The sequence below is a fragment of the Eptatretus burgeri genome, chromosome 18 (assembly GCF_056783735.1).
Source record: "Eptatretus burgeri isolate ZD-2024b chromosome 18, Ebu_testis_v1, whole genome shotgun sequence".
In the NCBI taxonomy this organism is placed as follows: domain Eukaryota; kingdom Metazoa; phylum Chordata; class Myxini; order Myxiniformes; family Myxinidae; genus Eptatretus; species Eptatretus burgeri.
Window position 1 is genome coordinate 25,129,298 of NC_140978.1, and position 19,203 is coordinate 25,148,500.

The 19,203-nt window shown below is 42.8% G+C and overlaps 1 protein-coding gene across 2 annotated transcripts in view; it reads left to right on the top strand.

Moving 5' to 3' along the window:
• Window positions 1-17,585, top strand: part of LOC147008754 (uncharacterized) — a 48,392-nt gene extending 30,807 nt beyond the window's left edge. For both annotated transcript variants that reach the window (XM_085864190.1, XM_085864189.1), the window contains 2 exons: window positions 4,968-5,029; window positions 11,864-17,585. In XM_085864190.1, the coding sequence (XP_085720316.1) occupies window positions 4,968-5,029; window positions 11,864-15,244 (3,443 nt within the window). In that variant the 3' untranslated portion in view covers window positions 15,245-17,585. The remainder of the gene's footprint in view (window positions 1-4,967; window positions 5,030-11,863) is intronic.
• Window positions 17,586-19,203: the final 1,618 nt, after the last annotated feature.

The window sequence follows — 19,203 nt, forward strand, 5'->3', positions numbered from 1 at the left end:
GCGAAGTGAAAAGCGGGGTTAAGCAATCGGTCGTGTAAATGTGCCGTACGTATGTACATGTGTGCGTATGTGTCTGCATTTCAAAATTCATTTTCGCAACAACTGTTAGTCTGATTGACACGAAATTATCCAAATAGGTGCGCCGCCTCCTGTAGAATTTTTTTTACTCTTATGATGTCATACGTCACGCGGTGCAGGCGCCATTTTGGAAAAAACCGAAACACTTTGCCCCTCTATCTCTGAAACCACTCCATGGAAAAAATTGAAACATGGCTCATTGTAATGTATTCGCCATGGGGAATAAGATATTGTTATGAATTCGTGCCCACCGGCGTGCGAACTGCCGCTTTCCACTAATAGTAGCAGCTCGCCCACCGGACGGACAATTCAGTCGTGACCTTCCGTAGCAACGCCGGAACCCTGTCACGGGCGGGTCTTCAACCCCACCACGGCCTAGCCAATTTTCTACCCGCGCAGGATAGGGTCAATCGCCGAATCTCGATATACCTAAGTACCTGTGCCGATAGCTAACCAGGAGACCGTACCTCGGCGCAGGTCGGCTTGGACCCGAACCGCCCAAGTGGTTCGTTCCCTTCTGCAGTGATAACCGAGCGGGTATTATCGCCCAACCTCGCCGGATCCGATTCTATTTTACGGGTATTTAAAACCCAACTAATATTTTGAGATGTAATATGGCGTCCCAATGGGGGAAAGAAAACACGACGAACGGGTAACATTCACACAAGTACATTTATTTATACATACACATATACAGCCATGCAGGTATGAAAGCAAACAAAGTGAAAGCATTACAATCGGCTATAAGCAATTTATGTACAGCCACTTACACAGTTTTACTTCGCAAGACACGGTGCCACAACATGCACTCAAAAGAAAAGCCCCAGGGAATGCAAAAAGACTACCCCCACAGTCAGGGGAGTCAGACAGGGTCCGTAGACCTTTATGGCGTGGGACTTGGCAGACCGAACGAATCCCACGAGACCGTTGCAGGTTACCTGCACCCTCGCGGTGCGATGGTGGGCGAATCGCGATGTCTGTCCCCCCCCCCCCCCAGCAGCTAGAACAGCCGCGGCTGAGCTCGGCCCTTCACGGAGCCAGCGAGCTCTCTCCGGCGCTCCCCACACGGATGCGTAGGCTTGCGCGCCAGAGCTGGCAAAGCGTCGCCTCCCGTCCGTGTCCTTGGTGCCACGAAGAAGTCGAGCAGCCAGAGTTCCAAGCCGACGAGAAAAACACACGAGCTCCGAGCTGCTTGAAGAAAAAAACCACACAGGAGCTGCCGAAGACAAAAGGACAAAAAGACAAGCGCCGACCTGGCGTCCTTGTATTGCTCACGCCACGCCCCTCCGCTCTCGCCCCCCTCCTTCCAGAACCTGCGAGAACCTTCGAGAAAGGGGGCGTTCCTTATTTCCAGCACCTCACTTCATGAATCGACCAATGACGAACGATCTCCCCGACCGGCGCGCGGGAAAAGCTGGCGGGGAAATCCGCGCGCCACCGGTATACCTTGTTCTTTTTCCTTGGCGTTCTCGGAATCCCTTGTTCCTTTCGCTTTGTGGAGATGATTTTGGTTTTGTGTGTGGAGAAGGGGATCGGCAGTTGGTGTAGCGGGGAAGGTGGTTAGGTGATTGTGGTTGTTGTGGTTTGTGGTTGGTCCAAAATAATGATAGTAAAGAAAAACGGCTATCTCAAAGGATCACAGCCCTGTGACACGAATAACTACCATTAAACAACAGTGGGGAAATCTAACTAAACACGGACTTATCGGCATGACTAACTAAAGACCTTTATGGTGTTCTGCGAATTTCCACAGCCGTAACAATATGTTAATGATGTAATTCGACAAGTACAACACTTGATTCGATAACTAATGAATTTTCTTGACCTGGGAGATGCTGAGGTTAAAGCACTCTTCCCACTGGCAAATTTGCCCTCATCCCTTCTCTCCCCCTCCCCTCCCCAAAACAGAGGGGTCTGTCAAAGCCTGCTATCATGTGTTTGACATTTCTTGAAGGAAGGAACATCAAGATTAACCAGAGAGTGGGACGTGGGAACGGGGAGGGGTTAAAGCACTCTTTGCACAGATAGATTTGTCTTCTTTGCTTCTCCTTCATGCCCAAATTTTAGGGGCCTGTCAAAGTGGGAAAAATAATAACCAGACGGATCGAGGAACATTGTGTGAGGAAAACATTTCTCGCAGCAAGAGATGTGCGGCCAGGATGAGGGGTTGTGGGAGAGAAGGTTATAGTGATGGTTGTTGGGAGGGGGTTGGGGTGAACGTGTGGTGGGAGTGAGGGTTGGGAAATGGCAATGTCTCTGTCGTTTGATTCAATCCTTCAGCGAAGTAACGAGTACTCTTGCTAGTCTGTTAATAAAGGTCAACATAGGCCAAAATGACATTATATTTCACTGGCCCAGCAGCCATTATTAGATCGAAGCAAAAATCTTTGAAAATCTTCTTGTCTTAAACTGCTTAACCCATCAATACAAAACTTTCATAAATTCATCGACTATCCATGGGAAATGTAGTTTGATAAAAGTGACATCATTGGTCACTAGTCTGGCAGCCAGATTGGATCAAAGAATTTTTTAAAACCTTAAAAAAAACAACAGAAGAGTTGGTTTGTACCAAGTCCTTCTCAAGACTGCACAGGTTAAGTATTCTATGAATACCATCTCGTTCAGTATGCATTTATTTCTCCAATGATGGTCAAAGTCTATCTTTCATCCATAATTTGTTCATATTGTCTCGTCCTAGTGAACCTTTGTTATTCCCTAATAACACGTGTCCTCCTCATTTCCACCTCCCGCATGCAAACCAGTTTCCCAATCCCTTGGGGGGAATATAAATTAGGATAATCACCTGTTTATAGAGACCAGCAGGATAGAGATTCCGTCCAGCGAAGGAATTGCGATTCCCACTCGAGCGCAGATTCCATTAATTTGGTTATTTTCGAAGCACATCACTTCGGCGTGGTGGGGCTGCATTAGTGAGCATCCCGCTGACGCAACAATATACTGTATACAGTTGAAACTTGGATGTGAAGCGAGTAGTTGTTTTCTTTCTTTCTTTTTCAGTATAGCAAGCGTTCATTACAATGAAAAGATCAACAGCATTATTCTGTCCGATGCCACACATGACTGTGGGTAGCATCATTTGCTGGGGGTGTGGCTGTGCAGGTGATTTAGTGGTGTAGGTTAGAGCAGGATTTTGTCATTTGTTCAGGCTACTCCTCGTGAAGGACACTGAGATATTTAACGTACAACGACTAATGCCAGCAAACAGAACACCCAGTTTAACGTCCATCCGAGGGATGGCACGCACATTCATGAATCGCCTTGCATGTGAAACATGAGGGTGACTGTTTATAGCTGGGCCGAGATTCATACCCAGGGTAGACAGCTCAGAGGCGAGTGTGCATACCTCTGCTATCTTGCCAGCCTTGACTGAGAACGCACAAAACAAATCTTAACATAGCTGAATGATGATGTCAGAACATGGGGAAGTAAGTGAGAGCACAGAGAAAATGAAGTTTATTAACAATAATCGAGTCCATCGAAAATAAAATCATAATATCACCTGTCACGACCAGAGTGAATGTCAGAGTCATTATTGGTAATCAATTCCCAAACCTCAAGTTTCAATCTTCCTTCATGAAATCATCAATTTTACCTTGTTGCACTTGTTTAATCCTAGCTGCATGAAATGCTGATATCTGGTTTACCAGGCATGATCAAGGAAGGCTACAAACAGCGTGGCCAACATGTGTGCAGGATAGTACGAGATGATCACCTGTCAGTCACCTGTACAACATATGTAGCCACGCAGAAGTGACCTACATTTTCGAGGACTTTCCTAAAATAACTCTGAGACTGCTTAGCTACTCTCCGTAGTGCAGTATGTTGACATGTGGTTTGCACAGATGTCAGGTCTGTGCGTGCATGTTCCTGTGTCTGCCCACAGATATGTTTAGACAAAAGTCAATAGATCTGGCTTAATGGAAAATCTCAAGTGGGGTATGTTCTGCAATCTAGCCCCTCTAAATGAATTTAACCTTGATTAAGGGTAAAAAAAAAAAATAATTGTGTGGGTTGTTTTACATTTGGGTTTAATGGTGGATAAGTTACAGTGGAATCAAATTTCCCTCCGATGGTAACTCGTGGTGTTGATTAAACCCAACATCGTTCCCTCAGTGTGTTGTATGAAGGATCAACATATTATGACCCTTCTGACAATGGGCTCGCTACGTAAATGAGTGGATGCTTACTATTTTTATTTAAAATTAATTTTAAGTTCGTAAAGCAAATGTTGCACCTCCAGAAGTTTTCCCAAAACATTGGGGAGAGGTTGGGGGGTGGAATCATTTTGTGTGCTGCCTCTGTTGCTGCTGGTTTGTATTGTTGCTGGGAGCATGGAATATGGGCAGGAATTTGGAATCTGTTGAGGGTGCCGGCGAATACTCACCTACTCTTCACGAAAGGCACCGCGGGATCATTAAAATCCACAGACCAATGTTGGGGGATGGGACACCCATCTGCTGCCTTGCTTGATGCTCCGCATTTAAAAGGAATGTAGCACACACATTGATGCCTCGCTCTGCATGTGAAACACTGGGATGATAGCTTGTGGCTGGGTCGACATTCGAACCAGGCGAGTGGACGTACCTCTCGGCCATCCTGCCAGCCCGCTATTAATTATGTGCACGTGGTAATGGCGGTGTCTACACTTCTACAAAACTGTAGTGCACAATGAAAAATCAGGAATACAATTAGTGTTTGAAATGATTTTATTGTTGCATTAGAAATCGAGCCAAGATGCCTTTGCTTTTGTGAAGTCCATTGTTCAAATATTTGCGAATGGGTGCTTGGATATAAGAAAGCCTTTTTGTTTGTCTGAGTGGAACTTGATTTGACTGCATTCCTTGTCTGTTCTGTTGCCACGTTCTCAGATAATTCCACCATGGGCCAGCTCCCGACACTGAAAGTGAATGAATGTGCTTTGGTTCTCAAGGTATGAATCTCTGCTTTCCCCTACATTTGATTACACAATGACAGTTTGACTCTACGTTTAACTACTTCTTATTATTGCATATAGCAGCTTGGCTGCCGGGTTGCTATTATTTTGTTGGGGCACGACTATGCTCCTGATGCTGTGCCCCTATACCAGTACACTGGTACTCATTTCGCCGACCTCGGAAGGATGACGTGACAGGCTGAGTCAACCCCACCTGGTGTTAATTCAGCAGCCAACGGGACTCGAACTCAGGACCCTAAGATCCCAAGCCAGCCACCCTAACCACTAAGCCAACTCCATGCTACGTTTAACTGCAGCAATATTTCAAAACGAAAGCATCTTTCTTCTATTCCAATTTTAATTTGTTTATTCCTACTTCCTTCAGTTTTGGTTCTTTCTGCTTTGCTGACACATTCTGTTGAACATGCACATATACACTGATACTTTGTGTTCTCCTTTTATGAAACCCCTATCTGTTTCCAAGTAATACAATTTACAATTTTATATTCTATATTCTCAAGGGCATCTTGCATCATTGAAATTTGGTATTGGTTTTTTTTTTCTTCAGTTTCTAAGGCACATGGAATAACACACATACACACACACACATACACACACACACACATACACACACACACACACACACACACACACACACACACACGCACACACATACACACACACGCACACACACACACACACACACACACACACACACACACACACACACACACACACACACACCTGTCCTGTTTATTTGCTGCCATAATACGGTCATGCAACGCCGAAATCGGTGGAAAGTTTCTTGGTGCTTCTTCCTCTGCTCCACGACACCTGTGTATGGCAAGGCTACCCTGGCTGCAAAGCTACTGCTTACATATTAGATACTTCACTGCACCCTTTTGCCCACATATTGGTTTCTGTCTTTTGTTAATCAGTTTATATTATGCCATTCTTATCCCCCTCCCTCTGAAATACCTTGCTGCACACTAGACATTGTATCTGATGCTGTCCATGGATATCAGTCTGTTGCGCTGCTTGGTTCATAACTTCTTCCTCCATGCCTTTCTGATTGATAGCAGGTCAGCATGCCCTAGATGTTGTTGCTTCTTCATACAAACTATCTTCCGAAGCTCACACAGCTTTCAAATCCCTTTGAATCTGGTCCTTCCATCTTTTCCTGGGTCCACCGGGGGGGGGGGGGGCGAGATTGTGAAAGCCAACCAAAGTATTCTTTTGGGAATGCGATGGTCCAGCACCCAGCTACTCTACTCTGCATATAGTCATCTTCTTGGATACTGGTTTTGGAACCCTCATAGCTCTCTCAGTTCATGACATGTAAAGTGCAAGGTGCACTGCTATCATCTAGAGATGTTGAAGACTGCCATTTTGCATATATAGTGGAAAGTCTTGAGCTTCTTGAGTTGGTTCACAGTCATGTCCAGCACTCTGCACCATACAACAGTGTAGAGAGTACACACAGGCTTGGTAAACGAGATGCTTTAATTGTTTTGGTGTTTTGACAGCGATCCTTGAAAACAGCTCTTCTCGGAGCCCCAAAAGACCTAGAAGCTTGTGCAATCTTCTACTCAATGTCCACATCCACTCTCCCAGATGAAGCAATCAGTGACCCAAAGTAGGGGAACTCCAGCACACATTTAATTTTCTCATTCCCCACTTGCAAACTTTTATTTTTGGTATCTGTGACCTTTCTGCCAGTAACCATCATTTTTGTCTTGGTGAAGCTCACATTCAGTCCAAAGTGCTTTGCTGTCCTCAGGAACTTTCTCATGGTGACCTCTGCACCTGCTTTTGTGGTTGCCAAATGTGCAGCATCGTCTGCAAACTGGCACTCAGTCTACTAGGAACTCATCCCACACACACTTGACTGTTTTATAAAACTTCTGGTCTAGCTTGTAATTCAGGAGGATCCCAATTCCATCCACTCCTGTGACTCGTTCACCCCACCTTTCTACGACACAGCGTGCATACAAGATAAACAGAGTTGATGCCATTGGGCACCCCTGATGAAAGCCATTAGCAACATATATCTCGTTTAATACCTTCCCATTCACATGTATCCGGCCCTTCATGGACTCATGAAAAGACTCAATTAGCATGACAACACTTTAATTGATGTCGAGCTTCTGAAGGATTTTTCACAAGGCAGCATGGGGGACCGAGTCGTATACCTTTCTCAAGTCAACAAACAAGAAGACCTTGGCTTGATGCCATGTGACTTCTCCATGATTTTCCAAACACTGTGAATATCATGTCTAAACACCCTCTCCTTTCCCAGAAGCCACACTGGTTCAGGAAGTTCTTATTCCCACATTTTTCTGTAGTCTTTTTCACAAGATCTTGGCCAGAATCTTGCCATCAACATCAAGAAAAGTGATGCCTCACCAATTGTCACAAAGAGAGGTCTCTATTCTTTGGGATAGGCACCAAGACAGCATAAAACCAGTCTCTCAGTACTTCATTTTTCACTCCATATTACATGTATGAGGTTGTAAAGGTGATCGACAAACTCACTCTTGCAGCATCCAACTTTCAACATCTACGGAAGGATACCTGATCTTCCACCTGCTTTTCCATTTCTGATATTGTTTGTAGCCACAAGTGTCTCCATCTGGATGGTGGTTCTTCCAGTTATGTTCTCATATGCCTCTGTTTCACTTTGACAACCTCAGCCATGTTAAAACATCTCTGAACATTCAACACTTTTGAGATGTCTCCTCCATCTCTCTTGTTGAGCTGTATCGAGATGCAGGACACTCCAGATTCATCCTTGATAGTTAAGCCTCCCTTTATTGGATAGGGGTGATCTATACCTATTGTAGGGTTTGTTTCTACAATTAGTGCCCCCAGTTTTTAATGGTACGTCAGAGTTTATTAAACCCCGAGGAGTACTAAACCACCATTTCGGTTTTTCTTTTTCTTCCTTTTTTTTTCTGCCAATTTCCGAGCTGTATCTCGGAGCTGGCTGGAACCTTCAGAATGAAATTTTATATCAACAATGGAAATACAAAGTATGTGGAGTTGAAAATTTTTTGACCTAATTTTAATGTCATGACCTAATTATAGATATTTTAACATGTTTCACCATAACTACACTAAGGTTTGTATGATCAGAATGAAATTGCCCTCTCTAAATAGCCAAGAGTAAGCCGCATTTACACTTCATTTACATCATACCCCTCCAGGTTAAAGGTCAAGGTCAAATGGCAGTCTGGAAAAATAACATTTTTTTTTTTGTCATCACTCAATTTTGCCAATTTTGAATCTCAAAGACCGCTTGGCTTTCCAAGATGTCCTCACATTGTAATAATGTACCTGCACTGACGTTATGCACCTGATGTTTAATTAGTGACCATGACATAACTTTTTTGGATTGTGACCTAATTAATGAAAAACTTTTTTTTTTATCAAAACCTGAAAGATTTTCTTCAGATTTTCATGAAGTTGAGTTTTATGAATAGAATGTAGATGGGGACACATTTTCTTAAATTACAAACTATCTCTATATGTTGAAGGTTGTATGGTGCTTCAAACAAAGTATGGTCATCATTCGATTGTGGGCTTCCCCTTGGCAATTGTTTTGTGATTGCAGATATCTGATTATACACATTACTGGAATCGGTCCCTTCATTCCATGCTGCATGTCTCATATGCACCGCCATGCCTTCTTCCCACCAAATCTCTCTCGTTTTACTTCCTTGGCTTTGTCTTTTATCCAGGTGTTCTTGGCCTCTCTCACTGCACGCATAGCCTTTCAGTGTGCCTTAGCAAACTTCTGTGATCAGTTTCACGCCCTGAGGAGAGCCATTTGGAGTACAAGATGTTCCTGAAAAAAGGGTTCCACGATGGTATAAGCTTCCCTGAACCAGTCAGACTGTCTCATTTCCTCATAGCCCAAGCTGTCCTCTGTGGCTTCTGTGAACATTGATCTCATAATGGTGAACTTGTTCTTAGTAGTGCTCGTGTCATACGATGGCCAATGCCCTCTCAACCTGAGGCATATTTGCTCCTGAAATCCTTCCTTAGGGTGTTCTCAGTGTTGTCATCATGGTTGTCACATAGTGTATTCACATCATGCTTTTCTCACATTTGCTGAGAGCTTGGGTGTTGCTTCCATGTCTTTGTTATTCTTACTTTAATATGCAGCAGATGATGGTCTGTATGACATTCCACATCTCTCATCATGGATGCATGCTGCACGCACATGTAGACAGACAACAGACAACACTCGAGACATGCTAGATAATACACCCGAGCGGGTTTGACGATCAGCTCGGATACAAAACTTGATGCAACCGAGTGTTAATCAACCTCAGCGACGACGGAGAGTGAAAACACAATTCAAATTGAATTTAAAATAAACGCGTGAGGCCGCTCGAAGCAAAAATCTCCATATTCTAGGAATCATTCCCATCATCATTATACAATTTTCAAACCCATGTTTATGGCCGTGAAATAAATACTCTCAGTGTGTGCATTTAATGGCTGTGTTCAGGACAGAGCTGGACTGAACCCCAAATAAAAAGGACCCTCGGGCCACCGAGAAGCTCAATCACTCGCTACTTGTACGTCGCACAGCGTCACGTGACCAGCCAGTTCGCCGACAAATGAAATGTTTTAACAAAATCTTAAAACGTCCGTTTTTCACCAGAATTCTTTCAGATACTTGTAGAGCACATCCCCAAACCATCTAAAATATGTACAATAATCTCACAGACACTACGAATAAGCAGTCCCTCCCTCAGGATGACAGGTTATGACGTGAAGCAGTGAACGGAAAGCATGTGGTGTCCCTTCCAGAGTCTCACGGTTATTTGAATTGAATATATTTTCCTCATGAAAAGTTTGTTTCTGAGCATATTTGCACAAAAATTATCTTCATTAAACGTGTAGCTACACCAGAAGGTCCCAAAATAAAAAGAGAAATCAACTAGAACTTAAGACAGCCTCGTTATATGGCATGGAAACTGATGGAAGCCCATGGAGGTGACCCCTCGCTGCAATCCATTCCATGCAGACCGAGGATATAAACATTCAATTTTCACAAAACTTGATGCAACCAAGTGTTAATCAACCTAAGCGACTATGGAAAGTGAAAACAGAATTTAAATTGAACTTAAAATAACCGCGTGAAGCTGTGTTGAAGCCAACGGACCTCATGTTACCAAATAAACAGGGCCAGACGACAGAGGTAACGAGAAACTAGTTGGTCAAATTAAATATTCTTAATAATCCCTAATGCATTATAGCCGTCTGATGCTTCCTTATAGGCCATTTGACCAATCGGTCATTTTGCACTTGATGACCCTGTAACCTTGACCCTGAGGCGAAAATGTGAAAAAGGGCTCAGACAATCTATAGAGAGAGCAACTGGTATTATCATCGTGGCAAATTATAACTCAATCGGCCGAGACGTCGAGGAGGAGATAGAAAAATAAAAATTGATGACAGATGGATGGACGGACTCACACACACAGGCAGACAGACGGATCTGAGGACATCGAGTGGTTATATTAGGTCAGCGAGCTGACCTAACAAGCACCCTCATTGACCTTGAGGGAAGTTACTTCCTGGAACACTCTGGGTGCCGGTGGTTCCATATGGTGACGGTGCTTTTCTCTCTGGTCAGCGGGGCACTTTTAGGGAGATATCTCCCTCCCAAAGGGATGCCAACCCATGGAATTTGTCTGTGCTGTATCCTTCAAATTCTGAGCAACAAGAGAGGAAGCAACCCATACCATTTTGAAGTCTTAGCTATGACTCGGCCAGGGTCAGAATCGAGCCACTGACTTCCCAGATTCAGAGAAGATGCTTTAGGAACTGTAACCTTATAAAGCCTGTTCTAACATTTTTATAACAAATGACAAGCAGAAATATTTATCTTCAAACTTGGTTCCTGAAAATTGCCCTTCCCTAAAAGTCAAACCCTTGCTAACAAAGCTCTCTTAAATTTTTTCAGTTATTTCCTGTTCTTTCTACACTTTAGTCCTTTTTACTTTCCTTTCACGGCTCCTTTGATGTTAACTAAAATGTAAGAGTTCCTGTTGTGGTTAAAATATTGGGAAAAAAATTACTGAAACAAGTAAACCTTATACCCATGTCGTTTTACATGCATAACAGTTGTGTATGAGTTTGACTATGAGCTGAGACAATGTACAGTATATGGGATTCAAACCTGGGTTTCCAGTTTCAAGAGCCGTGGGTTCAATTGACAATGCTAAATTTGGATGTGAGGAGACCATTTTGCCCAACATGCCTGTGCTATATCCATACCCCAACAATTCCACCGGCTGCTGGTAGTGCAATATATAATTAATAATTATATAGGGCGAACTCCAAACTGGAAATTGGTACAATGTACGAACACACATTGGCCTATTCTTTTCAAAGAATACCACGAGATCTTCAACACCCACAACCTAATAACAGCTGGGACAGCCAGCTTTCCCTATTCGTTATAACGACCATGCACTTGAGAAATAGCATCCCCTGTTGATATTGAATTTAAAATCTTTTTTATTTTTAGTTTTATCACTGACGGTGTCAGATTTAACTGAGACTGGACCATTAAATGGGAAGCACACCAAATTTAACAATGCCCTCAATTTTTACCTGTCATAAAAAATTGACTTTAGGTCATTACAAGCTCATGAGGCCACTGACTGAACAACTGCCTTGAGTATATATTTTTTATAGAAGGGTTCAATGAATGTTGAATAATGAGGCAGCTAAGCAATTATTTTATTTGAATAACAACACTTAGTCATTTTAGTTTAAAAGTGTTGACTTGTGAAACTTTTTTGTGTGCAGGACAACCTACCGCACCTTACAGTTATCAGCCCATCTGGAAATGATGTATATGCTGATTACAAGCACGAGGTGGTCAATGCTGAGAGTATAAAGCTCGCAAAAGATGGACCCAAACAAGGCAGCCCTTCTGCTGCCAGTCCGAAGAGCCGTGTCCCGTTCTTGAGAAAGCGGCGTCTTGTGGACTACAAGAAACATAAAGATGCCGCAGATCGTGACAGTTTCTCAGCTCTTCATCCAGAAAGTGATTATGATCCACAAAGCAAAGATGTAAAAGTATTGAGTTCTAATCTGACCTGTCCACGTGACGAAGTAGACTTTGCATCAATAGAGCCATCCGTTGTTGAAAACTTGATCACAGTGACCATTTCGCAGACAGGTGAAAATGAAGTTGCAGAGCTGGTTCCAAGACTTCAGCCCTTTGAGGTTTTGGAAGGAATTGATGATCAGCCAAACACTTGTGATTTGGATAATATTGCCATTTATCATAGCCCCATTGTCTCTGAGGAAGTTCCCCAAGATGTTGAACTGCAAGACAAGATAGAGAGTAGAGGTGATGCCGACATCACAGGTTTTCAGCAAGTTTTGTTAGAGGAAGTTGAGAGTAATGAGCAAGAGAAGCTAAAGGAACCAGAACTGACCCATGACTCTGAAATTGCAAGCCTTTCAGTTAAGGCCTGCAGAGAACAACTTGGCTTCACTCCAGTTGAACCTCTGCAGGGTTCTGAGGCTCTTGTGGATACAACTATTGGAGAGAATGATATTGATGCATACCTGGAGACATTACTCATAAAAGAGAGGCCATCTGAGGAAGAGTTTGCACTTTCCGTGGAAGCTGAAAGGCATGCAAGGCTTCCAATGAATCCTGTCATAAAGAGTGAAGCTTTTGGCAAAGAGCTTGATGACTATAGCCCTGAAAAAGTTTTTGTTGAGGCTGATGTTGAAATTGGTACAAGATATAGGGAAGGTCAAGATTACTACATTGAGGAAATTGTGCAAACATCTCTAGATGAAGATTTTCCATTGTCTTTATGCTCTGCTGATGTAGAGACCCCTATGGAACCCATTCCTTGTGAGCAAAACATCCCTATTTCGGTTGAATCGAATGCAGGTGAACATGGGCTGGAAGGTCTTTTGTCAGTAGAAAAAGTTACGGACAGTCAGGAAGAAATCATAAGTGTGCCGGAAGAGCATGAAGATTTTGTGAAGTCTTTGCAACCACCAATTGAGGAAGCAGTAATACAAAGGGAAATAGATTTGTGGCCTCAGAAGCATGAGTTTGACCATGAGCCAAGTTTGACATCAATCTCCTTCATGGAATCTCCAGGATCTGGAGTTATTCCTTATGATAGCACTGAGAGTTCTCAGAAACATTTGGTGTCCACAGAAGTAAAATTGCAAACTTTTGATGTTGAAGATAATGTTTCCAACAGACTTTCCAGATCACCTCCACGAAAAATAATTGAAGTTGCAAGTTGTGGAGATGTTGAAGATGAACTTCAGCAGGAGATTATGAATGTCCCTGATGGTCAAATGTTATATTCTGAAGAGTTGACTATGGAGAAAGGGGAGACGTTGAATGTAGATGATGTTCCTGTGTATGTGGAAACGAAAAGAAATGTCCCCTTTCTAACTGAGCAGCCAAAAACGATCCATAAAACTGAAGATGTGAAAGATATATCTTCCAATCAGACAGAAACGACATTCTTGATAACGACAACCCGTGAACAAGAGGATTTAAACAGACCTGAGCCATTTGATGTTAAGACAAGTATGTATGTCTCAAAGATTGATACTTTTCAGACCGAAGAGAAATCAAAAATCGAAATGCCTTCACTTCAGGTCATGGACTCTCCAGTTATGGATAAGGACTGGAAGCCCATGTCAGTTCAGCAGTTAGAGGAAGAATATGGAAGCCTTCTTGCTGAAGATAATGTTGAGTTGGGGATGCCATCATGTGAAAAATATTTTGAATCCAAGCCAATAGCTCAGAAAAGCACACAAGAAAAGAAACATTTTGAAGAGAGAGCACCCATTGTTCCAGAAGGTATGCTTGAGCTCTCCCTCCAAGTTTCCCTTTCCCCTTACGAACCGGAAAATCGCAAAGAAAGTGAAGAATCGAAAAGGCACTTTAGTTTAGAACATCAGGAATTAGTTGAAGATAGTGCAAATGCTTCTCGAGTGAGTGAGGAGCAGGATTATTTGCAGGGTCCAGTGTGGGCAGAAACGATGTACGTTTCCGACAGCCTCATGTATCCGCCACTAGAAAATGAAGTCGACAGGATGCCATGGGACTACAAGTCATGGGAACCAATAATGGAGGATGCAAAGGCTCCAGTTTCTTTGCAGTCCGATGTGCCTCTCGAGGAAGCAAAAAATAACTTGGAAGAATCAACTGAGACTTGTGAAGAAACGGAGGCAATTAGACAAGCAGGAGAGGTTCCTTTTAAAGCATCTCTTGAAAACATTTCAGTGGAAGAAGCTACCAAAGAGCCTGTGAAGAGCTTTCTTGAAAATGAAAAGGAAATGAAGACTGTCTGGGATACTGTACAAGAAACCGCTCTTATTGAAGAGGAATGCCTTCCCTCAACTCCAAAATGGCAAGCATGTGCTGAAGTACACGATGAATCAATGGAACAGAAAGCACAAGGAAATATTTTGGAGGAACACAAAGACCTTGGTGAGCTTTTTAATGAGGTAGAAATAAAACGTGATGAGAGGTTACCTCCTGTTGAACAGCCAATTTTGAAAGAACAAACGATATATGACATAAATAAGAGTGAGGATAAGGTGGAAGATGAGAAAAGGGTTGTAGAGGAACAAATAGAAGACCATGACATAATTGTTTATGGTGTTGTTGAAGACAAAAGTTCTGATAGAATGATTGATTTGCACAGCAGGCCAACAGATATTCACAAAACCACAGCCAATACGGAGGAGCCACTTTTGAATGAAAGTGTGGTTGACCATTTGCTTACAAGTCAGAGATTACAGTACAAAAGTGAGAATGTTGGTGAGGAGCAGAGGCGGCACGTGGATGAAGGTGTTGTTGAGAGGAGTGTGCCAAAAGCCTCACCAAAAGAAATGGAAAATGGTGAGAGTCAGCGTGAAGCAACGGGACTCAAGCCACAGTGCGGCGAAGACAAAAATTCGGTTGAAATGCAGGTTGACCAAAAACGAAAGTCAGAAAGAGAGGTAAAGTTCTACGAAGACCATGTCGTTCCTTCCGACCCTCCACCAATTCGAATTCGGCTTCGACAAGCAGTTCATCGTGCGTCTGTCTTCCTCCTCTTCCTTGTCTTCCTTGCTGTCCTGCGTCGATACGATCTTACAGTGTGCTGCCTGCTCTCTGCCGCTTCTCTATTTATCTTATGGTTAATTTGAGTGCAATAATGTTTTAAAAGATTAATGTGAAAATAAATTTAAGCGTTTGGTGGGGAAAAGAGGTTCTTGTGAGGATATGGGTGAAAGTTCCATAAAGTTTTGCCTGAAGTGTGGATACAGTTTGTTTTTTGATGCTGCATCGCTTCCCTAACTTATGCAATGTTTCTTGAGTGCAACACGAGAGGAGTTTATTTTGAAATAAAAAGCCTGTTTACTTGACACACAAATGCAAAGCGGGGGGTTCTTTAATTTACGTGTCCGTGTGTTTGATAGCACGTTGGGTTGTAAAGTGGAGCGTTTTGTGAGATTTTTTCGAAGTGATGAAATGTGTAAGAAAATTATTTTTAAATGAAAACTGTGGATTTGCAGTGACGGAACTTGCCACACGAGTTGGGGATTTGATGGTAATTGCAATTCCATGTAGCATCACGAACGATGCTCATAAAATGACGCATTCTGTGTTCGGATGGTTTACATGCTGGATAAGTAGTTTGGAGGATTGAGTTTGTGTTTAGATTTACACAGCACACAGAGCATGCAGGATGTGGGGGTAGTTTAACAGGTTAGCCTTTAGTGTACATCGATCTTAACTGACTGCTGCCTTTGAGGTGAATGCTTGCTGTAGTTGATTACGTGCTGCAATTGGTGAATGAGTTTGGATAAACCAAGGTATTCCATAAAATGTTACTGTTTAAAATGCTTGTGACCTTTGTTTTGTTTTTATACAAAAGAAATGGAAAGAAGGGAGGGCGACATCAGATCAAATTGGCTTAAAGTAAGACGGTGCTACGTACGTCCCACACAAATCGTACCATCATGGAACGGCTGAACGCAAAGTTTCTTAGATGTCTGATTTCCCTTCGAGGAGGATTCATTGAACACTTGCCCCCAAAATCATCTGATTTGTCTTCATTGGACTTTTTCTTGTTTTCTTGTTGAAAGATTTGGAGGTAGAAGTTTGAAGAGCTGCTTGAAATGTTTCACAACAAATCCTACAGGATCACACAGCAGACTTTGTAATTCAAATTTGTGGATATGCATCTAATTAAGGGTTGACACATTCTTCTTCGTTCATATGCAGTCCAAGGTTGTGGGGTTGCATCATTGGCTGAGAGCACGGCTGTGCTACTGATGCAATGCCCTCCGCTGGTTCGGGCAGGAATTTGGAATTTGGCCAGAGTTCTGGCAATAGCTTGCCTACTCTTCGCGAAGGACACCGTGGGATCTTTAACGTCCACCAACAAATGCCGGCACACAGGCAGGACATCCAGTTGAACGTCCAGCGGAGGGACGGCACACATTGTGGAATCACCCAGCCTGTGATACACCTGGATGACAGTTTCTAGCTAGGTCTGAATTCAAACTCAGGCAAGACAGCTTAGAAGCGAGTCTGCTTATCTCGAAGCCATCCTGACAGCCCTGATTGACATATTGAACAATTGCGAGAAGTCTTTCTGAGTTTCTCTTTCTGTTGATGCCAGTCATAGGATGCCATGCCATCACAGGATGGAAAAACAAAAAAGGTCGGATGCATTTTAAAACGGTGAAACGTTTTATGGGATATTGTGTACAATTATTGTTTTGGAATGGTACAATTTAGGTGGTTCTAATTGCTGGTTTTCCAAAAGCATACAACCCACAGTGTCCCAAAGCCAGAACACCAATTAGCTCGTCGAAGTTTGGCAACTCTTTCGGGCCAACAAAACTCTTGGAAATTTTTTTGCACCAGCAGTTTGTATCACATTGTTGGATTCATTATGCACTTAAACAAGTTTTTAATACAGTATATACAGAGTATAAACTATCAGAATTATTTTTTCTTTGCCACTTTCATTTCAAGTCAAGTTGTGCTAAAACGAACACCAAATGGTCCCTCTTCATCTGGTTTACACTGGCTTTCGATTAAGCCCATATAGTTTTTTTGGTTATTTCTGGTTCCTTCCGAGTGAGGTTTATCAATATTTGGGTCAATTCGGTCTACTTTTAATGTTTACCCGATGCTCTCGGCTAGGGACTCTAGGCCTTTCCAAAGCAGGGCCATACAGGCTCGGCAAAATGAGCACATGCGTGTTCTCTCTGTCTCTGTCTCTGTCTGTCTGTCTCTCTCTCTCTAGCCATTAAAATTGGATCCAGCACGTTCCCTTTGAACCTTTGTTAATTAGAGCAATGTACCTGCCATTTAATAGGCCCTGTTCTTTCGTATCCTCGGTACTGATCTTGTGTTCAGTGGCATGCACCTCACCCTCATTGCCGTCTCGCTTTCCCACCTTGCTCTTTTGCCAGCCAAAGACTCAGTTGTGTTACTGAGTTCCCAAACAAATAAAAGTCACCACAACATGTACCTTTTGCTGCTGTTTGCTCTTCTTTGGTTGTGGACGTGAATGCCGCCTTTTCAAAACCCCAAATGTAGATATCTTTCTTCAACATTCACTGCTGCTCCACTTGTTGCTAAAATTCACTGTCTCTGGTTGCTGCTCGAGGATTAAAAGGTCATGACTTAGCCTGGAATAGCTTCTGACTGACAGTACCAAGGCGTTAACTCCTGACTGTGCAATGTATTGGTGCCATGTGTGTATTTGCATAACGAATACATCTTTTTCTTCACAAACTTTGATTTCATTAATTTTCTAAACGAGGACTCTAATAAGTTGCTCTTGAATTGAAATGATTAATATTGCAGTTAAGTTGGAGAAATGTATTGGTTTGTGGATGCCTAGCTATAATGGCTGCAAATCTATTAAAAAAGATTTGTTTTATTATTTCAATACAAGATCCATTTTTGTGATGGAGGGTAGAAAGGCAATGTACTGACAGTAGGGGCACAGTTGGACATAAGCAAGGGAAAGATTGAACAGACAGACAGAGGAAACACAGTAACTTGCAAATAAGGCAGTTTGGTGTTAGGTAGGGTTATAATGGGGGTAGAAAAGATTGCAGGTAGGGATGGGGGATAACATATTGATGGTGTACCGCTTGCTTGAAGCCCTGGAGGGAAGGACTGAACAACTTCAGAAAGGTAGTTCCACAAATGGAAAAAGGGAGGAGGTTACTGGGTGAATATCTTCTGGAGGTGCTGGGGAGTGTCATAGGGCTGAGAGAGCAGAGGTAGATGGATGGAAAGAGAGGTGGTAAAAACGCTCGAGGCCACCGACCTCTGTGATGCGAGAGCAACAGAACTTTTGCTTCGGCCTCATTGCGGGAGATTCCAAAAATAATGAGAGCTTTAAATTACACATAATCGAGAGACAGATTGATGTGATGATGGAGGTGTCAGCCCAGCAGGGAGAGCAGTACACCATTGAGCTTTGGTAAAGATCTTGGAGGCTGGTTTTACAGGTAGGAGGGACAAAAGTTTTGAGTGAAAAAAAACCGACGAGTAATTGCCACTTGGTTTATGGCCAACAGCTGGAAGACTTCAGTTTCATTGTTTTTTCACTGGGAGCCAAGTCCATCAGTAATATTTTCCTTTGAAGTACACTAAAATCGATGTGACTAACGAAGACAAACCTTTCACTGCATTCGCCCTGCTCATCCTCGTTTTGGTGATGAACTTGTAAGATATTTTTAATATCCATGTTTTGTTATGTCCTTGTCTGAAATGCGATGCATACAGACAACAATTGAGGCAATGATATGTTTATCGATGCAACCAGAGCTTTTGGTGCCTTTGTGACGTGTATGCACAGGATATACTTTGGCTACAGGCCAAACATCGAGAATCGAAACTTATAGTTTGGAAAATTCAGAACTTATCAACATGATCCATGACTATAATTTGGCTAATATGGATGGTAGTAAAATCTCTGTGAATTGTGTTCAATACCAGATCAGACGATTCCATTTTACCAAAAGGAGTCTGATGGAAGATAGTTTTGTAATATGGACCATCGATACTATGATGGAGTGAAGTGTTTGTTATCTCCTCCGAGACGAAGCGTCAACGGTCCACGAAACTCAAG